This window comes from Pithys albifrons, chromosome 6 (genome assembly GCF_047495875.1).
Source record: "Pithys albifrons albifrons isolate INPA30051 chromosome 6, PitAlb_v1, whole genome shotgun sequence".
Lineage (NCBI taxonomy): Eukaryota > Metazoa > Chordata > Aves > Passeriformes > Thamnophilidae > Pithys > Pithys albifrons.
In genome coordinates, this window is record NC_092463.1 from 9146530 (window position 1) to 9170249 (window position 23720).

The 23720-nt window shown below is 40.9% G+C and overlaps 1 protein-coding gene across 3 annotated transcripts in view; it reads left to right on the forward strand.

Moving 5' to 3' along the window:
* AKT1 (AKT serine/threonine kinase 1) overlaps positions 1–22281 on the forward strand; it is a 73443-nt gene extending 51162 nt beyond the window's left edge. For all 3 annotated transcript variants that reach the window (XM_071557403.1, XM_071557400.1, XM_071557401.1), the window contains exons 8-14: positions 1225–1293; positions 2013–2138; positions 3424–3552; positions 7720–7934; positions 15471–15558; positions 20178–20280; positions 20978–22281. In XM_071557403.1, the coding sequence (XP_071413504.1) occupies positions 1225–1293; positions 2013–2138; positions 3424–3552; positions 7720–7934; positions 15471–15558; positions 20178–20280; positions 20978–21057 (810 nt within the window). In that variant the 3' untranslated portion in view covers positions 21058–22281. The remainder of the gene's footprint in view (positions 1–1224; positions 1294–2012; positions 2139–3423; positions 3553–7719; positions 7935–15470; positions 15559–20177; positions 20281–20977) is intronic.
* The last annotated feature ends 1439 nt before the right edge of the window (positions 22282–23720 follow it).

Consider the following 23720-nt stretch of genomic DNA (forward strand, 5'->3'; position numbering starts at 1 on the left):
ATTGTTTGCAACTGCTTAAACCTGCTAAGAGACTATGTAGGATCCTGGTTGTTTTCTTTGGCCAGGTACAAGGGCTTAGCTGGAATTTAGACCTGTTAAGTGTGACCTCTGGAAGTAAATATTGGCTGTATTGAGTGTAATCATAAACGTTGACGTGTCCAAAACCTGGTCCTGCCTTTCTCTGCAAAAATATGACTAGTTAAAAAATGTCACCCCTAGTAATGAAGACAGTGATACCGTATGTGATATTTTCTCCTTAATGCTTTCATAAACTCAAATACCCAAAACGAGGGCTGTCTTGAGAAGTCAGCTATGAGACTGGGTTTAGGTTAGATATTATGGAGATGTTCTTCACCCAGAGAGTGGTTGGCTCCCCAGGGAAGTGGTCATGGCAGCAAGCCTGAGAGAGTTCAAGAAGTGTTTGGACAATGCTCTCAGGCACGTGGTGTGATTCCTGGGGTTGCACTGTCCGGAACCAGGAATTGGACTCTATGATTCTTGTGGGTCCCTTCCAACTCAGTATTCTATGATACTATGACCAAAAATCTTAAGACTATGGCATACAAGTTGATGTTACTCTTGCCATGGGAACGCATGACAGAACTATATAAAGGCACCGTGTGATGGGACTTTACAAAGGCACCTTGTGAGGCTCCATCACACCCTCTGTCTGGTCTGTTTTTGAGAACTGCTCACAAATGGGTATCGACAGTGTTGCTCAATCTTCTGGCAGACTGTCAGCAGGGAGCAGTTGCAGGCGGCAGGGCAGAGATCAGGGGACTGGTGTGTGTAAATATATATGTGTTTCATGTAAGAAAACCTGTAGCCAGTGTGGTGAAACCTTGTGCTCCAGGGTTTGGTTGTGGCCTCTTGTCTGTGAGGTGAAGCTGTGGGAACTTGTGGCCTGAGAAGAAAACTTCACAGCCACTATTGGTGCATTTTGTGTCGTTGTTAATGAGCCAGAACTCTGTTTCACAGCATTATGGGGGCTGATAGCTTCTGCAAGGGATTGATTTAATGTTTAATTAAGTTTATTTAATGAAATGAGTGGGCAGTGGATCAGTCTTCAGCTGCAACAGGAAAGTGTAGGTATTATATAAGATTCAGTGATGAAAGGTTTGCTAAAATAGAAAATTTCATGTCTGTTTCTGAAAATCTATTAAAAATGCTTTTATAACTGTCACTATGATCTGTCTTCTAAGTCTTGTTTTAAATCTGTTTCAGGCTTTAAAGTATTCTTTTCAGACACATGATCGCTTGTGTTTTGTTATGGAGTATGCTAATGGAGGGGAGGTAAGGAAAATATAATAATATTTAATACTTTAGGATTTTCCTGTACTACTACTAATTCTTCTTGACATTATTTAGCTAAGGTCCACGTTTGCAATTCTAATTAATCCAAGTTGTCCCAGTTAAACAGAGCTGTTCACAGGTTTAACTAATATTAAAAATTAAGACTCTTAACTTTCTCAACTCCATTTTTAGAACATAGAGGTTTTAGGTGTAGGTTCCAATTTTGCATGACAGCAATATATTGTAATCTGACATTTAGAAGTTCAAGAAGGCAAGAGTGCTTTCTAGTTTTCTTTCAGACAAGTTTTAACACTTTTTAATGAATATTGTGGGCATGTGTCACTTAGGAGGGAGAACTAGAAACTGCTAACTATTGTTACAGTCAAGAAGGAAAAGTTGGAATATTAACATTTCTCTAAATATGCATTAAGCTGTAGTTTTAGTATGCAATCGTAGTTCAATCAAAAAGAGTTTTTGTAATTTTCTGAACATGCAAGACTGCAGCACAAACTGGTTATCAGTGTGCATCTGTGAATATGAGATATAATTGTATAATAATTTAATTTATGATGCTTTTTGACACATTTGTGAACGCCGGGTGAGGGTGGGAAGGGTAATAGGGTTACTCTTAGGTAATAGCACATTCCATGCAGGATGGCCTGCAAAGTGCAAGACATAACTCAGAAACATCTAAAGTTAACAAATTATTGTTCCTGCAGTTGTTTTTCCATCTGTCAAGAGAGCGTGTTTTTTCTGAAGACCGAGCTCGATTTTATGGAGCTGAGATTGTTTCAGCGCTGGATTACCTGCATTCAGAGAAGAATGTGGTTTATAGAGATTTGAAGGTACATAGAGAAATAATTTTTATAGGCTTTTGGGGGTTGGCTTTTTGTTTGTTGTTAACAAAAGCAAATGAGCCTAAAGTATTAAGAAGTGCTTTCCTGACTGAACTTTATCCTAACTGTTGTTGCAGCTGTTGGGCTGGACTTTATAAGATGTGTTTATGCTTTCATAGTACAAGAGGCTGTTTAAGGAATTTATCAGGACCCTGGGGCAGCATTTCAGAGAACATAAAGGGGTACTGAGCTACTTGGGTTTCATTTTCACTTGCCTGCTTATGTTCTGAGAGAAACCTTGCTGGTTCTTCTGCACACTAGAATGTAATCCTGGTCTTATCAGATAGATGCACATTCACGCTGCATGAATGTTGCCCTTCCTTACACTGTGCTCTCAGCACTATCTTCATAGCACCTGCTTCCAGTTAAAAAATTGCCTGAGCTTCCAGTTACTTATTTGTTTAGTGAGCACAGAAGGGAAAAAACCCCCAACCAAACAAGATATCTCAGGGCACACAAACTTGAGAAATTCTAGAGGAAACATTAAGAATGGCATTTTCCTTTTTCCTCAGAAAAATTTTCAGGAGAGTATAAGGGGATACTGCTAGTTTATTTAGGAGCAATCTAGAACGAAGTGGTGTGTAATGTTTTCAGTCTAAGTCAAAGTAATTTTGAGATTATTGCTGGAATTTTGTCTCCCATATTGCTGTGATTCCTTTGAAAGTTCACTTTATTCATACACAGTGGAAACTGTCCTGATACCTGGGTGGCTTTCCCACAACGAGTGCCCAGGCTAGTATGAATACCATGTGCTGAGTAAATCCATACAGTAATTCTTATTTAAAGGATCTCTTTGGAAATGGTTCCTTAGCCTTGTATATGAATTCTGGTTTATTTGCTATTATTTACTGCAATGGGTTGTTTAATAAAATCACTTGGAGTAAAAGCAGGGATGAAGTAGCATGAGAGGGCGAATACTTAATATATATTCAAAAGAACTGGTGTTCTGTTGGTGATAATATTGTAGAAGCATATATGTAATGTCTACATTCTGCTGTTTACACGATTGGTCATAACCAAATTGCTAATTAGTTACCTAATGTTCCCTAAAGAACTAAGGAAAGTGTTACAAATGTATATTTATGTTATACATGTGTTGGCAGCTACTGTGATTCTGCCCCCAGTGAAAATGAGGTTGAAAACTGATCTGCAGAAATTCCTGTCTTTCATTGTCCTGCTCAGGAGCAATGTATGTTACACGTAATCATGTCTTTAATTTGGATTTTCTTCCCAGTTGGAAAATCTTATGCTGGATAAAGATGGACACATAAAAATAACAGACTTTGGACTTTGTAAAGAAGGCATCAAGGATGGAGCGACAATGAAGACTTTCTGTGGCACTCCAGAGTATCTTGCACCGGAGGTATGTTTATGTTGGCCATTGTGTTAAATTATCTTCTTAGATGCTGTCCATGATAGCAGTAAGAGTACAGAATAATTCCTGTGCCATTATGTGTTCGTGCACTAACTGCAGTTCTGTAATGACACATACTGAGTCTCCCTGACTGGGATGTACCTTTAGTGTAACGATACGTGGTAACTTTTTGTCAGGATAGTATCTTCCATCCACTTCAGCAAATATTTACATCTTACTGGAACAGTGCTTGTTTCTTGTATCAGATATGTAATTAAAAAAAATAATTACAAATATTACATAATAATCTACTTGTTTTCCAGCATGTTACATGTTGTCCTGTTTGGAAGCTGTCAGCAGGACTTGGCTTAAGAAGTAAAAGTATTGACCAGGTTTTTTTCAGGATAGTTTTCAAAAAAAGGACAGACCAAGCTTTTTCTGCAGTATTTAGCATGGTATACATTAAAAGTGCCAACTGTTTTATAACTATAAAAGCACGAGATATTTCTCAATGTTAATTTGAATGTTCCAATTTCTGAGGAAATAAATCTAGGCAGGGAATCTCAGTCCTGAAATGGTATGTTTTAGGGATTTTTTTTTTGGTGCAATCTTTTTTTTTTGTAAAGTGTAAAATGCAAATGTGTTCTTGCAGCTTTCCGCCTGGAAACACTCCGAGAGTTGTGCAACACAGGTGGTGTTATAGCTGTGAGTGAGTTACGGGCAGATCAAAAGTGAGCTGGTGTTATAGGGGATACATGTACACAGGGTGTTTCACAGGCAGATGCTGGTTTCTCTGCCCACGCTCTGAGCTGTCTGGAAGACTCCCTGTGTTAGTGGGGCATGGAGCCCGAGGCACAAGGGCTACTTCCCTTGCAGTGGGGGCTTTGCTGCCTGTCGTGTTTAGGTTTCCATCAGCTCAGAGCACTGGCAGAACCAAATCTTGGGCTGCCAACAGGTTATATATTGTTGGCACAGCCAGGATGTAGCCTTCCCTGAGCTACATTCAAACCTGCCTCGAGTTGAGGTATGCAGAAGTACAGAGCATGGAAAACCAGAGTGGAGGAGGAATATTTGTGCTGAGAGCTGGTGTCTCTGCTGATCAGCGCTTTTGTGCTCTCTGCTTGCATAGTGGTGGCAGTGTGCTCTTGGGGTTTGTTTGGGTTTTGGGGTTTTTTTGTTGTTTTTTTTTTTTGGGTTTTTTTTCAAATCCCAGCTGCTTTCAAGGGCCTCCAGTCTCTTTGTAATAAGGAAGAACGTGGGCACCTGTCGAAGTAGCTTGCAGCAAGGAGGTGGAGCCAATCTCATGGTAACTGCCAGCTTTTCCACGGATCACCAGAAGTCTTCAGTGAATCTAAATGTGGGTCCGTGCACCACAATTTGAGATTTACTGATGCAGAGAGTAATTAGCAGCATGATGCAGTGTTTATTATTCATAAACATGCCTTTTCTTTTAGCTTCCCTCTAAAAATCAATTGCTGAACTTCAGTTTCTCATCAAGGATTTTTTGAGGAGGCTAAAAATAATTACTGTTTTGGTTTTGCATTTTCCTAACTTGGAATGTGGGAATTCCCTGTGCAGACACTGTGTTGTTCTTTCTCTTATTTGTTATTATTTTTCTTTTTAATATTTATGATGAGTTGGTTCATCCAAAAACCCTGAAGGAGAAATCCTTTTGATTAATCCAGTTCTCTCCCTTACTTGCAAATCCCATCTGTGAGTTGGAGTGTTAAATTCTGGAGACCTTTGTCATCTGGTTGATAGCATGCAAAAAATCTGGGAATTGTGCACGAGCAATATTCCATGCGTTTAAGGTCAGACATCCTTAAAAGCAGTGGTCTCAATCCTCTTGTCTGCATTTGTAACCCGAGTCCAGCACAGCAGCCTGACTGTACAGTTGTTGCATCGTTGTTTTTAGGTTCATCCTGGAATCTCATGCATGGATGACAGTGACTGAACCATGTCAACTTTGATGTGTCAGATGCATCAATGGCTGTGATGTTTACAGCTGTTCTGCCTTCTCTTTCAAATTCCATCTTACAACAGTCCAGAGCCGCTCATTAGGAAATGATGATCCTTTAATTTTAGTGAAATGACCTTGTTACTTCACTGCTCCCCAGCTATCCACTGTGTTGCAATAAATCGTGGATGAGGGCAGTATCTTTTTTGTTACAGTGTATTTTTGATACTAACACCATTGCTGTCTTATGCAATCACTAATTTGAGAGTTGGAATAAAGAACTTTGAAGAAATAAGGATTTTATATCCTGTTTAGAATTAGTGGAGGTGAAGGAAAGTGTTGCAGTTAGTAATCTAGCTTATGCTATAGTGTATTAATACACTTATTAAAGTAACACTTGAAATGCTTATTGCATTTCGAAAGCACCTGTGGCATTTATTGCACGCACAACAAAGGCCTTTGTGGTTTTCTTTTTCTTTCAATCTCTCCTATTGCATCTCTTGCAGCAGTTTAAAAAATAAAAATAAAAATTGAAGGCCCTGTGACTGTTTTATTTTAGGCAAGCTCAGTGTAGGGGGGTGCGAACAGGAAGCGCTTATTGAACGGGGTGACTCGGAGAGTGGTAACTGCATTGTCACACAATATCTCCTGTGAGCTGAAGGGCTGTGATGCCTCGGGAAGGACAGGGCCGGCTCCTGGAATCCTGTCCGGCCGGCAGCTGTGTCGGCCGTATACATATACGGGGCAGCTGCACAGCCAGCTGTCGTTTGGTGTGAATCATACGGCCGGGGATGCTGTAAATAGACCAACGTGGGGTAATCTAATACCTGGCAGCCTTTTGATTTTTTCTGCAGGCCCTTTCCCTCGTTCAGCTAATTAAGGGGAATAATTAGTGAATACAGAGGCAAAGTGCAAACAGTTGTTACTTGAAGTGTCTCCATGCTTCTTTTTTCTGTGCAAAACCTTTATCATGATTTTTAAGAGGTTCAGATCTTGCATTTGTAAACTTGTGTCAACTTTGGCTGTTTCACCTTTTTAATTTTGAGGGTAAAGTGTTCTGAATCGCGGGAATGTAAATCTCACACAGACACCATACAGCAAGAAAACACAGTGGTGGTGCAGTTGTGGTTTGTGCTCTTAGCAAGAGTAAGCAGCTCAGTGCAGACCCGTGAAAGGAGTGACAACTAAAACCTGAGGACAGGGTCTGGAACATGAGACTGTTGGTGTCAGCTACAGACAACTGCATAGGAGACACAAAGTCTAGAGAAGACCTCGTAGCATCTACGACACAGGGCACAAAACTTTCCCTGCTTTCTTCAACAACTCACTGTGCAGAGGATCAGAAATGCACTAAGGAAGGTCTCTTCACAGCGAGTGGGAAGTGTGAAGGGCACTGCCGGGGTCCTGAGTTGCTGCATCAGCCACAGTTTTGTTAGGTAGAAGTGCCCAGGGGAGGAGAAGAGTGAACTCTGCTGGGGGGCTCCTTTTGCTGTGAGACCTGGCAGAAGTCCACCCCACTGACAGTTCCTGGGTTTGCAGCCCTCTAAGCAGAGACAGGAGTGCCTCTAGTCAGGGGCAAAGGGGTGGAGGGGAAACGTTTCTAGACTATTTGGCTGCCGTTTTACAGCCTTGCAGCTGGTCAAATGTTAGGAGTGGTGTTCTGTCTCTTAATGTTTAATGTAGATTAGTCACTGAGTATTTGTGGGTGGTCTTTTAGGATGTGCAGAACCACCCTTGGGGATGTGCAGTCTGATGTGAAGATGGTGGATGTGTTTGGCTTGTTACTTGTGAAGCAGTTGGTTGATGGTCTTTTCTCCCTGTACTGGCTCCTTGGTAGTTTGGGGTTTCTCTAAAAATTTGGATCCCATTTGGAACAGTTTGTGATGAATAAGTGAGAGTTTAACATCTGGCTCTGTAATGTGAGAACACTTCTTGGCCTTTGGACTTTCAAAGGTTATGCTTATCATGACCATAATGTGAGGAAGGGGGGGAAGAAGAAAAGGAGGCAGCTATAATGTACCTGCTGTCTCCTCTGCTCACCCAGGATGGTGAGCATGGATGCCAGTTCTTTTCACATGGATAATTTGTAAGTACTCTGCTGGTAGATTTAACTGTTGTCATGAAAGATGGACTTGCTGAGGATATATTTTGCTTCTCAAATTCTGTGCTCCTGCCTGGTTTGGGAGTTTCTTCTAAAGCGTTTTCCTTACCTTCTGCAGGTTCTGGAAGATAATGACTACGGTCGTGCGGTGGACTGGTGGGGTTTGGGAGTTGTGATGTATGAAATGATGTGTGGCCGACTCCCTTTCTACAATCAGGACCACGAAAAGCTCTTTGAACTCATCCTTATGGAGGAGATCAGATTTCCACGCACATTGTCACCTGAAGCAAAATCTCTCTTGTCAGGTTTGCTGAAGAAAGATCCTAAGCAAAGGTGAGACTGTGGCTTAATAGTTGCACTCTTAAGCACTTGTGTCCTCAGAAATACCAAAAAAACACAGAAAAATTCTGCTACAGGCTTCACAAGGAAGTTAATAATTGTGCTATGTAGAGACCTGTGTGTGAAAGGGAACTGCCTTTGAGACAGGTGACTTCGGAGTGACTATTTTATGTTCCCATGTGAAATAACATTATCACCATAACTGCAAAATAATTGAAAATTACACTGCACAAAGGGCTAGTATCCATGCATGCCAAATGATTTTCTTTATTTAAAAGTTGAGGAAGGTATTTCAGACAAAATTGTAGTTTTATTCCTAACCCATTCAAAGCAATCATCCAACAAGATGCAGAAAGTGGATCTCCTCACTTATTTTTAACTTTTGACATGAGCTGACACCACAAATAGCAACATGAAGGAGCTTGGGTCCTGAACTTCAGAGTAGGATGGCTGCCATTCAGCAGAACACTAACTTGGGAAAAAGGAAGTTAACCCTGCCTTGGGTGATAACGAATCCAGTGGCTGCTGTGGGTTATAAGCTGCTCTGCACTAAATAGTTTAACCTTCTGTCCCAGTTGAGACTGCTGTCCTCTTTCTGAATTTTGTGTTTAAATCTCTGCCAGTCATTTAGCATCATGCTGTGGACAGTAGGTGGTGGTGTTTGTACCAGGTTTGTGGTAGAGTTTAAACTATGCTCAGTCAACTTTTCTTATTTCGTCCTTTTGTTTTTATTTGGTTGGTTTTTTTTAAATTGCTGTATTATTTAAAAAATAACCCTTGATTTAAAAACAGAAAAAAACAAACCCAAACCAAACCAAAAGCCTCTAAGCCACTAATGGCTAACATACAGAAGAAACAACTAGATCTAAAAAGGATGTTGACCTTTGCACAAAGATAAAAACATCAGTGTAGAAACCTGCCATCTTGTCAACCCAGACATTTTTAAAACAAATAATAATGTGACTCTGTCCCTGATCTCCTGTCCTGAACCTTCCACCGTAAATGGGCCCCAAATAGGAAACCTTTCATGTGAGGTGCAAGCAAAGGGTTCCGGTTTGCTTCTTGGTGTTTGTTTAGTCTCTGTGCATGTGTGTGCACATAGCAGGGAAATGGGCTTTTGCCAGTACATGGATACTTGCAGCAAGGATTTCTGTCATCACTGTAGGCTATTTCCATCACTATTTTTGATAGAAAATCCTGTTGGGAGGTCTTGTAATACAAATCCATGATTTATACTGCTGGAAGGTTCAACTTTGCAGTGACATGGGGAATGGGGCACAGTTGCAGCCAGGAACGTGGCCAGCCTTGTACAAGGTGGCAACAGCTGCACCCCCTCCTGAACCCGGCCCCTGTGAGGGGACCTCCAGGAGAAGGTTGTGTAATTGATGAGCAGCCCCCCAGGCACTGTGCTCTGCGAGCCTGGCTATAGCCCCTGCCAACAGGATTCCTGTCCAGTAGAGTGCTGGGTTAAATGCAATTGTGACCCTTTTGTAGCTTATTCAGGTGGGGCCTTTCAATCACTGGAAACACAAGCAGCATCTGCTGCAATTTGTTCTTAAAGGGGCATCTCTGATGAACCAAAATGCAATTTGTTTACAAACAAAGAACGCTCACTCGTTTCTAATTACGAGAGTTTCCCAATGCCAATAATTACTCCACAATATGCTCACTTTATACAAATAGCTACTTCTTCACATGTATCTTCTGTAGGCTTGGAAGCAGCACTGCTCTGATCTGTTGGGCAGATGATTTTCATGCTGCTGATAGAAAGAACTGTTGACTAGACAAGCCTGCATACATGCCTTACTGTAATTATGCCTGGTTGCACTGGTGCTTCCCAAGCTTTCTGGATCATGAACTGTCTTAAATACTAGTTTGTCACCAGTCACTGTTCGCACAACATTTTAACTGAAGTTGTAATTCCGCAAATGCCTTGCACTTTGTGGTGTTTCAGGGAGTGTGGAGAACTGAACTGGAAGCACAGGGGGTTCCTGCATCCTGCCCTTGTAGTGTTACCTTCTCTTTTCTGGGTGGTCTATGCTGGGGTGGGTGCCTGGCATACTCAGTGGTTGACTCATAGTGAGCTCATGGAATCATATTGACAAAAACCAGCCAGAGAGCTATGAAAATACATTCACTGAAAAGTTAAATAATGTGCAGTAGTCTGGTTAACATTGGCCCCTTGACGGTGCTCTGGGGAGCCACTGTGTAACTCAGCAGAAGTTCCCTCTTTTGTGAAGCCCAGGGGTGGACAGAAGTTGGTATTATTGTAATGTTGTCTGTAGCAGACAACAGAACTGGCAGCATTTAATAACTGTTGATGAACTTCATAGTGGGATGGAGATGACCAAAATAATGAGAAAATGAAACTGGGAGATGTTGTCACTTCACGTAAAAACATCATAAACTCCTCCCCCCAAAACCAGAAAGGTTGATATAATAAAGCTCACTGATGAGAGTAGTTTAAGTTAAATATCAAGGATCTCAGGAACTGTGATCTCTGTCAGTGAATTAAATCTTTAAAATGACCTGTTGTACCTGAGCTGGGTACATGGAAACAGAGTTAACACTCTGCTCTCAGTAATATTCAGTCTCAAACTCACAGACATATGGGAAAAATGTGAAGAACAATGATTTGCATTCTGCTTTTAATCATGGCCGTTTTCTAAATGTGGTCACAGGGAAGTTCATTTTGTAAGAGAAAAGGAATTTTGAAGTTTCCTATGGGATTGATAGAAGTTTATTAATCTTGTAAAGTGAGCCCTAATTTTCCTAAGAAGGAAAAAATCTAGTCTTTAAATGTTTCCTGTTAATATGACCTGAAACTCTCTTTTGCTGCTTTGTGACATGGATCAAAAGAAAGGAGCATTTTTCCACACATAAAGCAACAAAGTTTTTAATTTTTATTATTCTTCCTCTGGCTGTGGAGACTGTAACCTGTGAAAGAGGGCAAGGATCAGAGCGCTCCATGTAAACGGGCTGAGTTTAGATGGGTGGGTGGGTGGGTGGGTGGGTGGGTTTGTAATCAGCAGCATCTCAGGCTCTGAATCTTGGCAGGTTTTTAACTGGAGAGAACTTCAGGATGGTTTAAGCTACATGCCTTTAGTGCTCCCTGCCATAGATCAGGGTTATTCAGCCTCTCTCAGATGGGATTTGTTCACCTGCTTGTCTGCTGTGGTGCTGTTGGCCCTTTCCATTCAGGAAGAATGAGAGGGAGGAGATGCAGCATTTCACAAACACCTGTTCAGAGATTTAATGACTGGAGTTGGAAGAGTTAGAGCTGACACTCATGGGGATTGCAGGGGCCTGGAGGTGGTCCCAGGTCCCAGCTAAGCTTTTGGCCAGCAGGAGATAACCTTGCATATCTGGTCCTCTTTGGCAGCACACTTTGATGCCCTGTGAATGTGCAGGGTTTTGAAACTACACATGACAAATGTCTTGTGTTAATTCTAAAATGTGCCTTGAGTGTCTCTGGGCAGCTCCAGTGTCCTGTGTATCAGTTCAACTGCAAAATGCTCATCAAATCTTTGTGTTTCACCAGGTGCTTTGAGACTGAGATTTGGCTCTTGTGTATGATAATTTTAGCCTAACTCAGTTCTGTCCAAAACAATTTGGATAAACTCAAACAGTTCACCCACAGAGATCTAAATTGAAGCTGAGAAAAAAATAAAAAGCAAATTTAAAGAGATTTTTCTCCCAGCTTTCTAGAAACCAGTACTTTAGAGACTTCCCAAGCTTCAGCATCCTCAGACATGACTCATTTTGATTACTAATATTGGAGAGTGGGGATTTTTTCAGTGTTTCTGGATCTACAGAGTTTGTGTCACATGTGTATAGTTAATGAAGAAGTGGGGAAGTAAAGTTCAGCACAGAGCTGAGAGTTAGCTGCGTTAGGCTTTCCAAAAGTCTTAATCTCTAAGCAGGAAAGCCTCAAAAGACTCTGCGTCCAGGGCTTTGGGGAGGAATGTGGTCTTTTCCTTCCAAATCTGGAGTCATCAAATCATGCTGTTCCCAAAGCTTCTCTGTGCTGATAGTGCCAGTCATAGGAAAGTGATGTGGGTGCAGTTCCCAAATCCTTGCCTGTGGCTATTAGAGGCCTCTGAAGGTAAGGGCCATAGTTAAATGTTAGTTTCCACCTTGACTGTATCAGAGAAGTAGGAATACGTGTCTGTGGGCTCTGAGCTGGTGAGCACCAGTAGCTTTTCCTGAGCTGATTTTCTTGAGCCTGGTGGTAGGTACGTTTGTGCTGTTACAGAACCAGGTTTGGGGGCAGGGGTGACTCAGACAAATCATGTGAAGACGGGATGACAACAGAAGTGGTGCCTAAAACAGATGAGGGTAGTGCACGTGCAGGACTGTCAACAACAGAAATCTGTCACCTCCAAGTATGACAGTCTCTTCAGATGGGGATTTGCCCACAGTCAGAATCCGTATTGTGGCTCCTAATACGGTGAAGCACGAGCTTCTGGATGGGATTATTTGGCAGGACAGAGCGGAGGTGGTTGCTCCCACTTTCCTGTGTTGCAGCCTGGCTGTCCTTACTGTAGGGACTGTAGAAATGTCTAAACCATAAAACTAGAAGCTTATGTGTTTCTTCTTAAAGAGCTGGGAATGGGCCTGGGTGCTGAACACTGTTAACTTTTCATGTGATCCACTAATTGCAGTCTTCTGGCTGGTGTTAATAGTGTCACTGTTGACAGTGTGTTTATACAGTATGTTTGTATACATATTAAAAAAATATAATGCTTACATTTTTAAATCCGTTTCTGTATGGTGTGGAATGATGGCTGATTGCCCTTGATTTGTGGAGCACAGATATTTGTCATTAAATGGTTAATGGAACTTTGAAAGCAATACGCAATTTCATAGGAGTTAAAAATGTGAAAATTGTTTCAGTTTAATATTGATTTTGCACTTTATTAATTTTTGCTTTTGTATTTAACTAAAATATAGAAAAAAGTCAGATAGAAGTTGAATGAATAATCAGAGTTGTTTGGCAGGTATTTCTTAAGGAGACCAATTTAGACAGAAGTTTAAGTTTTGAGGACTTCTTGTTTGTTTGGGGTTTTTTGGCCTCTACACTTGCTGTTTTATTTCTTTGTATACTGTAAATTTCCATAGGTTTTTCTTTTTGAGTCCTGGGTTTGGTTCTCTCTGAAGACTTAAAGGCACAGAATGTGACTTTATTGTACAGGAATCTCTTCAAAGCTCTTAGTTTCTGCTGTATTTTTCTTTATTTATTGCATGTCCCCATGAAAGACAAACCTGCTTTTTCCATTCTCACTGATGCTTAAGTATGATTTTTGTATTAGTTGCCCATTTAGTCTTGTTCTCCTTGAGAGGGTCCTTTCATAATAATTTTGGAAAACAAAGTGTATTTTGGAATAAGTGCATGTCCAAAATAGGAGGTTTCTATTGTTTCCCCATTCACTTTGACTGGATTTGTTTAATAGTATATGTTTTTAAAAGGTAAGTAGAGCATCTGGAGTTTTTCTTGGCATTTCCCAGAGTATGTGTTTGCCCTTCATGGAACAAAGGCTCGTATTAGATAATATATTCTGCAAAGCACTCATACGTGGCTGCAGCCAGCCTACCTTCCTGCCTGCTTCTGCAAAACACCATTCAGGTGCTTCTTAGCTCATAGTCACTCCTGAACTTCTGTGCAGTGTGTTGTCATCTGTGGATAAAGAGGATTGACTCCACCCTCTCCATCGGCCATCATCATCTGTGCTGGGGAAGCAGCAAGGAGTCTGGTAGAGACTTGGCAAAGCTGCTGGACCTGAGGGGAACCAGCCGAGAGCTGATTACTCACCGAGTTTGTTTCTCTTCCCAGGCTGCCCTGGAGCTGGGCTCTGTTCCAGGCTGCTCCGCAGCTGTAGAACATGCTGCCAGGCAGATGGGAGAGCCATTGTCCAGCTTGGTTTTGTGTCTGGGGCTCTAGGGTGAACTTAGGTTGGTCTTAGAGCTTATGTGGGGAAGGAGAGAGTCACCCAACACTTTGCTACTGGAGGACTGGATAGCTGTTCCACTGCACATTTCCTGGAGGAATGTGAAGAAGCAAACCCCTTTGGTTGCTATGCTACTGAATGGAGGAGGGCCAGGAAGCAAGCATGGACTTTGCACTGCCAGTCATCTCTGCTGCTTGGTGTCTCTGGTACAGCTGTGGCCTCTGCCACTGGGCCTTCCCTGAAGATGGTGCTCAGGCACAGCTGAGGGGGTTGCATGCACCAGGATCCATTCCCAGTCAGAACTGTGACCTGTGAACAAAGTGTCACTTTTGCATGCTAAGCTGTTATCCAGTGCTGTCCAAATAGCATTGTGCCTTCACGCTGCATCCCAGAGCATGCAGCCTCAAGCTGTAAATATACCCCTTTAGCACAGCCTTCATATTATCTCTGATGTTTTGAGGTATTTTGAACCAAACCCCTCCCCTCTATCCCCAGATAATCATGTATTAGGGCAGAGGGTTTACTGTATGTGGCCCAGAGCATGAATGAGGCCTGACTGGAATCTTGGCTTCAGGCTCAGAGAACAGGCCTTGCCCCTGTTTTCTGTAGCAGTATAGCTCTAGCCTTGGCCATGTAGAGTCAAGCTCTTAAAACAGGGGTAAACCTGAGTTTGCCCATGGCACCAGGCTTTGGAGAACAGGCAGGTCCTGGAGGTCAGCCTGGGTGAACAGGGTAACACCTCTTGTTCTTGAAATCCCGTGTCGTCTTAACCTTGTTACCTGAAAGAGTCTCCTGCTGCTTACCCAGTATCTGCTTTGCTTTCTTGGTGCCTGCCTTTGCTTGCAGATGTGGCTCAGTCTTCTAGAGAACATTTTAACCTCCACAGCAAAATTTAAGCATCTGTTAGCTCAAGACTACAACTAAACTGATTGCATCTATAAGCTGTGTGGACAGTTTTATTTCGGAATAGAAGTGCTTTATCTTGATATACCTCAAGTCAATAAAACACCCTTTGTGCTTTCCTGAAGCCAGGGAGGAGGAAAGATTTGCATACGATGTGCTATTATCACTGCAGTTGTCAACTGTTTTCTTTAATGGAAATTTAAATCAGGTTGCATAAATCAGGTTGCCTTAAAAAGCCTTGTCTCTCTTTCACTTCAAAATCAAATTTGGTTTTACTGGCATCACTCTGCTCTAGAAAATTGTAGGGGGTTGTCACTTTTTCGTGTAGAGAGAAGGGTGTGTGGCTCAGACCTTTTACTTGTAGGATCTGCTGTGGTCCCCAGGACATCTTTCCTGAAGGACAAGTCTTTTGAATTGTGATCATTATTTTTTTTTAGTTTGCTTGTCTAAGAGAGACCTTTATTCTAATTCTGTTTGTTAGCATGTTTTTAAATCTTTTAGTGGAACTGTGTTGAAGCCTAAAATATACCTTGCACAAAAAACCAAATATGTAGCAAATGCTAGAACTGTTCCCAAATGTATTATATAAACGCAGAATTTCTTCACTACCCTATAATAAAAATTGCATGAGAGAAATAACTGTACTCAAACATTTAATTACTTATTTTGCCTCCTACAGGTTAGGTGGTGGTCCTGATGATGCCAAGGAGATTATGCAGCACAAATTCTTTGCTGGCATTGTTTGGCAAGATGTATACGAGAAAAAGGTATTTATACAACTGTACACCCAAGGTGAACTATAGCTGTAATATACTGAATGTTTCAAGTTTTGTTACCCTCTGTAAAGTACACAGAAACACTCCACAGAAAAGGTCTGCAGTTTGGTTTTTTTAACAAGGCTAAATTGCTTTGTGTTTCTTAAAATATGTAACCTGATTACTTCTGAATTTTTATTTTGCAGTGATAGGAGTATCTCTCAATGAAACACTTGGGTTTGTGGCTGAATAAATAATATGTAATTGAATTTGCTTCCAAATTTGGACAGTATTTTAGGCTTTTAAGATGTCTTTTCTTGTGAATTCTTGTTGCCATTTCTTCTTACTAACTGATGTATCCCTTGTGAGACTAGGGATTATTGCTGGTTCCTGAGCATCTTAAGCAAAAATTCCTAGAAGTAGTAGTGGAAGATGAGCTGTTTTTTCCTACTGCATTTTTCCTGCCTTATCAGTCTAATTCCAGCATTCAAGACAAGCGCAGACAAGCATAGGCTTTTGCATCAATCCAAACTTAATACTACTTTTTGTGTGTGAGAAAGAATTGATGGGAAGTATCTGCAGTTCATAGTATTTCTTGCTGGTTTTCCATCAGACCCACTGAGTCTGTAGGCTTTCCAGTGGGAAACACTCAAGTCTAAGAGCCCGTAGGACTGTGTTTCATCAGTTACCTGTGCCTCACTGCCCCTTTCTTCTCACATAATTATTTCACTCCTCCAAGATGTCCTGCTTTGTGCTCTCAAGGTGATCTGCTGTTGTCCTCTCCCATTTGTTTCTCACCAGCCACATTTTCATAGCACTTATGTGAAATGCAGCCAACTAAAACGTGGGTCTGGTGATCCAGTGTACCCATCTGCTTGTGCCACATGATCTCACTCAATCCCTGCCTTTCCCAGTTTCTCTACTTCCCCCAGCAGTCCCTTGTGGTATTAGATCTCATTTGATCTCAAAATACAGTTTAATTCTCCATCCTTTTGGTGGAAACAGGTAAGAAATTTATCAGAAACTGAACTCCTGTACTGTAGTAGGAGAATTGTCCAGTTCCTGTATATGACTACACAGAGTCCTTTGTTTCCTTCCCTTCTTTCACTTCCTCACAGATCTGTGTGGTTAAAGGGAACTGAAAAATCATAAAATAAGTTTTTGTGCCTTGAAAGTGTAGATAAGAGTTTAGACCTCTGCCCTTTCAAAGCATCCTGTGAGGGAGAGCTTCATGTGGTCATGAGGGCAGGAGAGAGTTGTGTGGAGTTTATTCAGTATAGTATAAAAAGTGGATCTGAATTCCTGTTCTAAACAGGAAGTTGTCCCCGTTTTCACCCAGCTGACAAGCTGAATACTTGAGGTTTTGCAATTTTTATGCAGTTAAAGGTAAAAAGCTGATAATGGGGCTCAGATGTCTTGAGTGGAGTTGTTTTTTGATGGCAGTTCTGGTTCCCTGAATGGAAGAGAAATCACACAAGCTGGGGGCAATTTATTTATCCATAGGCCTGAGAAAGCCTTCAGAGGTTGTCCCATCGTAGTACTGATTCAGATTGTTCTGGAAACAACCAGGAAATTCCAGATGTTCACATCTTTTAGAGAAAACTCTGTGCTAATTGAAACTAGTCCTGCAGTTATGCTATCCAAGGAGCCTAGATCCTCGTTTTGCTTATGTCCTGTTAGTGACTGCATCTGAAGTAGGCATGCTGTGTAAGTGGAGAGATTCCAAAAAGCCTGTGAGTAATTGCTGCCTACATTCTGGGTGGTCCAAAGAGGATCTTGCAGCATTTACCTGAATTGCAGTTTCATGGATAAAAGCTGGATTTTGTCAGCTGCTGAGAGGTGTTTGTGTGCTAAACTTGGTTACCCACCATCTCCAGTAGTGATGAATATGTGCATGAATATGGGCTTGGGTAATCGAGAACACTTGCTTTGTAATTAAGCTGTTTGGTAACATAGCTTTGCTTTGAATTATAAGGAGTTTTGAATAACTGGGGTTGTCCCCAGGATTTAAAATGTTCATCAGACTCTCCTGGAATAGTGCTGTCTGTCTCTGGTGCAAAGAAAAGTGCTATTTAATTTGCAGTATTTCACCCACCAACAAACAAAACATATGGAATGAGATTTTAATCACATGCATTTTTTTTTCCTGGTCCTTTTTGTCTCTTAAACCAGCATAAGCCTGCTGGTGTCATGCTGGTCTGCAGCCGTGGGAGTCTACAGGTGGCACCTCTCTGCCAGTTGAACTGCAGAGCTATTGCAGTGACAGCTTTTCAGTAAAGCGACATATTTGCTTGGTAAAGCCAGCGCTGGAGCTTTCTGTGGCTTCCCCTCTGTTTCCAGCTTAACGTTCAGAATTTGACAGCTAGGAGAAAAAAAATGTCTTGTGGGTGCATCATAATCTGTCTCAAATTGCTTTTAACAGATACTAAAATAAAAAGGAAAATGATACAGGCAGCGCTAGCCCATTCCACATGTGTTCTGACTTGGGATTGCTGCTGCAAGCCGTTCCGATGTGCATAGTTCAGGTGTTTGCTGCAGTGCCCAAGTCCTAAATCACTCTGTGCTGTGCACAGCAAGCAGAGCAACTGGGGGCACTGCGAGTGCCAAAACCACCATTAGCTTACAAGGACAGATAGAGCTTAACACACATGTGCATGCACAGCCTGTCAAAAAGAAACCCAGCTTTGCTCTAAGGAGTAGGCAGAAACTGCTATAAGGAGAGAAAGAATAGAGTTAAAATGGGAGAGAAAGAATCCTCAGCAGGGGTTTTACATATAATATGTTGGTGTGATTTGATTGAGAAGTGTTATTAACATTATAATGTGAAGCATTCCCTCTTCAGTAGCTTCAGGGGAACTGTAAGGCTTAGAGTGACTCCTGACTTTCGGATATCCTGTTTCCTTTTCCTTTTTAAATGCAGGACATAAAGACCTCTTCTAAAGATGTTGAATATATACTGTAATTGCACTGTCTTATTAATAAACAGTCTCTAATGTCCCTTAGTTTTTAAAGGTTGATTTTAAACTGTAAATGTTTCTTTGTATTTGGAAATCCTACTCTATATAGAGATTACATTTCTTAATGTCTTTATATTGAAAATTAAGGTGTCTCATTGGATTGTTGTTTGTAAGGCAGGACAACACACTGTCAGGTGCTCTCAGAACAGATCAGAAAGATGATCCTGGCGATAGGGAGCTTCAGACTAGTGGTTTTCTCATTTACCAACTGGACAAGCAAATGGTTCTTCACATCCAAGCAGGAGGACAAGTTGGGGCTGGGGAAGAGGTGTTCTGTACGTTCAAGATTTGCTGATGTTTTCTAGGCGGTGATTTCTGTCGGTGTCGTTCTTATTTGTGCAAGCACAGAAGTGCAAGCCTTGGGGTCACTGCATAATTCCAGTTGGAGCAACTTGTCATTCACCTTGATAAACCTTTCCCTGCAGTTTCAGATTGGAAGCCATATACTTCTTCAATCACGCTCCTAAATTGTTGCCTGGTGTGGCTCTGTGCTATTAAAAGATGGCCACGTGTAACCCCAGTGGTGGGCGAGCAGGAGCCCAGCACCGAGCGCTGTTCCGTGTCCTCTGTGGGAGGGCTGGGAACGGTGTTTACATTCTGGTTCTGCTGCACTGTGCCACAGTGGGGAGGTGAGCAAGGTCTGAATCCCAGCTCCGTTGCCCTCCAAAGTTGTATGTGTTCCAACTCTGTGCATCTGCATGCAGCCAGCTCCGCCGTCCCGCTTTCCAGGCGCGCTCCTCCTCCAGCCCCAGTCAAGCAGCTCTGCTCCATCTGGAGCTGCTCTTGCCAGAGCTGCCTAGGTACACATGGATGATTTCCAGCCTTGTCTGCCCAAGCGAGTCTCAAGAATAAACCCCAAATAGTGCCACTCCTGGTGTAACAAGAGGAGGATGTTCACTGCTAACTGAGCTCGGGTTTTTGTAAGCCCTCCACTTTTTCGAAGTTCTGAGGTGACAACAAACTGCTTTTGGGGACCAGGAGTATAAAAGCTTAATGTTGCTGCTGCCTTAACCTGAATTCTCCCAGGTTGGTCAGACCTCCAGCACATTTCCAGTCAGAGCTGCATAGACATAGTCACTCTGTAGCTGAAATTTTGTGGTCAGTATTACAACCCTTGTGGTGATACACAGGCTCAGGTGACCAGTTTGGTATCGCTGAGCATCTTTCTTGCATTTGCATCCTACTTAAGCATAAACCTGATGAGATGCAGTTGACAATTTCCATATAATTAGGTGGGAAACCAGTACATACTATTATTTTTAAACATTTGTAAGTATGTTACTACTTGAAATTTTAGGATTCTTTGTGCAATTTTAGTGCTTCTTTGTGAAAATTTAGTGCTTCTTAGGACTAAAATGAGTGAAATTTTAGTGCTTCTTTGTGCTATTAAATCCTGGATTAAAACATGCCTTAAATGCCCCATAAATAGGAAATGCACACCTAAATAAGTATTTTTTTAGTATATATGCTTCCTTCTTTGTGAACTAGTGTTTTATAGACATTTTAGGAATGTAAGAAAAGGCGCTGTAGCTTATAACTACATCAAATCCTACTTTTTTCAAACAGCACTGTAAGAACCTGCAAATGGACACTATTTTTTTTTCCTTTTCATAGCTTGTACCTCTGTTCAAGCCACAAGTTACATCTGAAACAGATACAAGATACTTTGATGAAGAATTTACAGCACAGATGATAACAATCACTCCTCCTGACCAAGGTAGTGTTTTCTCAACTGTTTCCCACTGTGTTCTCCAGATCACCAGAAATAATTTGCTATGGTGTTACCAGGTCTCTTCAGCCCCATGTGAAAGAGCATCAGTTTAAACTTGATGGTTTTCTATATGTACTTGACCAAGAAGTTGGTAAATTGATGTTAAACTTTCTGTGTCTTTCCAGTTTGGGAAATGAAAAACCTGTTTAATAAGAGTGAAATTATTTGTACTGGTATCTTTTCCAAATCTGCACATTCCCACTGGAAATTAATTCTGATAATGAGTTTTGCACATGTCCATATCCATATACACTGTGTATATGAAGCAGTCAATTGAGCATGGAGTAATGTCCATATTCAAGCAAAATATACTTTATTTTCTTGGTAACTGAGCATGTTTGTTGCTCTCAGAAAGCAATTTCCAGAAATTCAGAACAGTGAATATGGATTTAAGCTATGCAGCTCCTACCAGTTTTAAATGAACATCCAAACAACTGTGTATGTGCACCAGTCAGGATCTGGTGTGATCCCCATTGATTATGGGAAGATTCAAGAGTTTCTCTTTATTTGTCCTTTAGAGTCGTAGAAGAAAAAGGCAACACTGAAATTTTCTGAAATAACTTTACCATGTATTATCCTACTGTTTGTTTACTTAAAATACAAAAGGTAGGGAATATTGTCTAATGTTGTATTCCTCTTCCAGATGACAGCATGGATTGTGTAGATAACGAGAGAAGACCTCATTTTCCTCAGTTCTCCTACTCAGCCAGTGGAACCGCTTAATGTTTTGCCATTCAGAAACAAAACAGACTGCATTTTGGGGACCTTACTTCAATGGACACTAGAGAACTTTCTATATTATCTGAATTACAAACTGTGTTTGTATTACGATTTAGATGAATTTGTAGGAAGCCTCACAGATTCTGTATTTAAAACAATTCTTTGATGCATTTTTGAGAAGGAAACAAATCCATTCTTAAAGTATTATTTCAAGGCTTTTATGCTGAATGACCATAGGTTTTTAAGAATATACACCAAAACTGTTTACTTTAGAAATAATTAAGGTATTCAACATATCAGCAACTCTGACCAGAAAATCCCCTTATTTTATTTATTTCATACAGTTCATTATCTAAATATAGAATCTGCACTCTGAACAATTAGATTTATATAGGAAGATATAAGACTTTAGTAGCTAGTGCAATAATATAAGCAACAAAGTGAACAAACTCTGGAGAGTCAAGGTTCAAACTCATTTTGGACAGCCGTGAAGCGTCATCCAACTCCAGAAAACCAACTATAGGAACAGCATTAATGGCCTCAGTGAGGTAAATCAAAAAGCAAAAGTTATTTTTGTTATAACATCTGCTACAAGACATTACATATCAAACTGAATCCAGTGGGATTGCCACGTCGTCCAGATGAGTATTCCATTCTAGACAGTGCATTTAATTATTCCATTTGCATAGAGCTTAGGAATACTTCATAGGATTGGCTTCTCAGAACCTAGAAAATGCTTGATTTACCAATCTAATAAGAAATGCAACAACGCAAAATCACCCACTTCCACCACTGTACAGAAATACCACACAGGTCTAAGTGAGAAATCATCTTAATGAGCGAGTCAGCCAGACACAAATACATTTTGGCACTGAAGTAATGACTTGTTGCCGCTTTTTTTTTATGAAAAGATATATGAATATATATAAACACTTAATGATTTTTTGCATCATGCCAGATCATTTCTTCTTTCTTGAGTGTGCATTAAAGGTATCAACCAACAGTTCCTGGTGCCTTCTCACTCTTGAAGATTCACTTTAACAGTGTTTCCCATGTATAAAAAAAATAGGTTGGAACTTCATATGTGTTTGAATAATAATGGTGTTCAAAAAGTGAACTTTTCTTTTTTTTGTTTTTCATTTTTAATCTTAGTGGAAAATTCCCCTCACCCTATTTTTGTTGTATCATGTTTCTTTGTAATTTTCATAAAAGCAGTCTTATTCTGTCTCTGCTGCGAATGAATTTATTCCATTGTAGGTTGCGTTCTTTAAATTGCGCTTTTTTTCGGTTTTTTTCATTCTCTTGACTGTATAAAAAATGATGACATGTACTCCAGTTAAGTAGCATTTAATTTTTTATTTGAAAGGGAGTATGTTATGAAAACCCTCACTTCCCCTTTCCATCAGAAACTTCTGTGCTTGCACAGAGAGCCCATCATCTTGACTTTTTTTTAACAACATTCAACGCTAGTATTTTTACTCATGATATGAAAATTTCCCTCCAAATACTTAAATAAAATTGCTTTACCAAGTTAGGTTCTTATTTCTTGTGGTAGGAGCCTTTTGAATTTGTAGAGATGCAACAACTGCTCCAGTTTCTCAAGTTTGACATGTGTATCACTGAGGGATTCAGGCTGTTCTGTCCCACCTCAATTGTTTCATCTTTGTGCTGATCATTATGCAAAGATAATTTTGGAAAATGTTTGTTCGGAGAAATACACCCTGTGCCAGAAATAGTTTGTCATGAGGTGAATGAGGACAGGCCTCATTTTGCTGCCCTCCTGGTGCCAGAGAGTGTTACCGAGGCCCTAATCTGCAAAGGTATTTCTGTTCCATCACTCAGGCCACTGTACAATCTATAACACCGTGTTTCCTCTCTTTGGACTAATGTTAATCACAGCTGAGAAGTGGTTAGAGAAGACTGGAATGTCCCTTTTCAAACAAGAATACAGATAACAAATCAAGAACATTCAATAACAAATGCAGTGTGCTTCAAACTAAGCACAGAAGTTGCAACTGTAGTAAGCCATTAAATATCCCACACATTTTTTGGTTCAAGGAATAAACTGTAATTCCTGGTGCAGTTTACTACATGTTTTATGCATGGAGGGAAAGGGAAAGAAGGGATCTGTGTCTCTAGAGTCTGGACAGCCTGTCCTTGTCTGAAGGTCTGATCTCGAAACTGCTGTCCTTCCTTTGCTTCCAAGCCTTCACCCGAGTCTCCAGCCAGCCCAGGGATGAAGTCCAAGGAACTCTTCTGCAAGTCTACAAATCCTGACAAGTTTTGAACTAACATACTTCATGCATCCAAATATAGGCAACATGAGTGAGCAAGGTTACCATAATCTGCCCCGGGAAAGTCTGGTCTTTCAGAGGCAGGAGCAGACATGGATCAGGTTGTTCTGCTGAGGCTGATTATGTCTCAGAACATTATTTTTCTGCCAGTTGTTGGTAATGGATTGTTTTAATTCCAATGTATAAAACAGAAAAAAACAAGCTGCCAAAAATTTCTGTGAACCTTAGTATTGTTAGCAGCGAAGAATTGTGAGGGCCACACCCGAATGCCAGGTCTTCTGGATGTTTTCCCTCATTTTGCCCTTTCAAAACACCTTGCCTGTTGTCCATAATTGGATGGTTACAGGTGTTACAGCTACCTGTGAATATAAA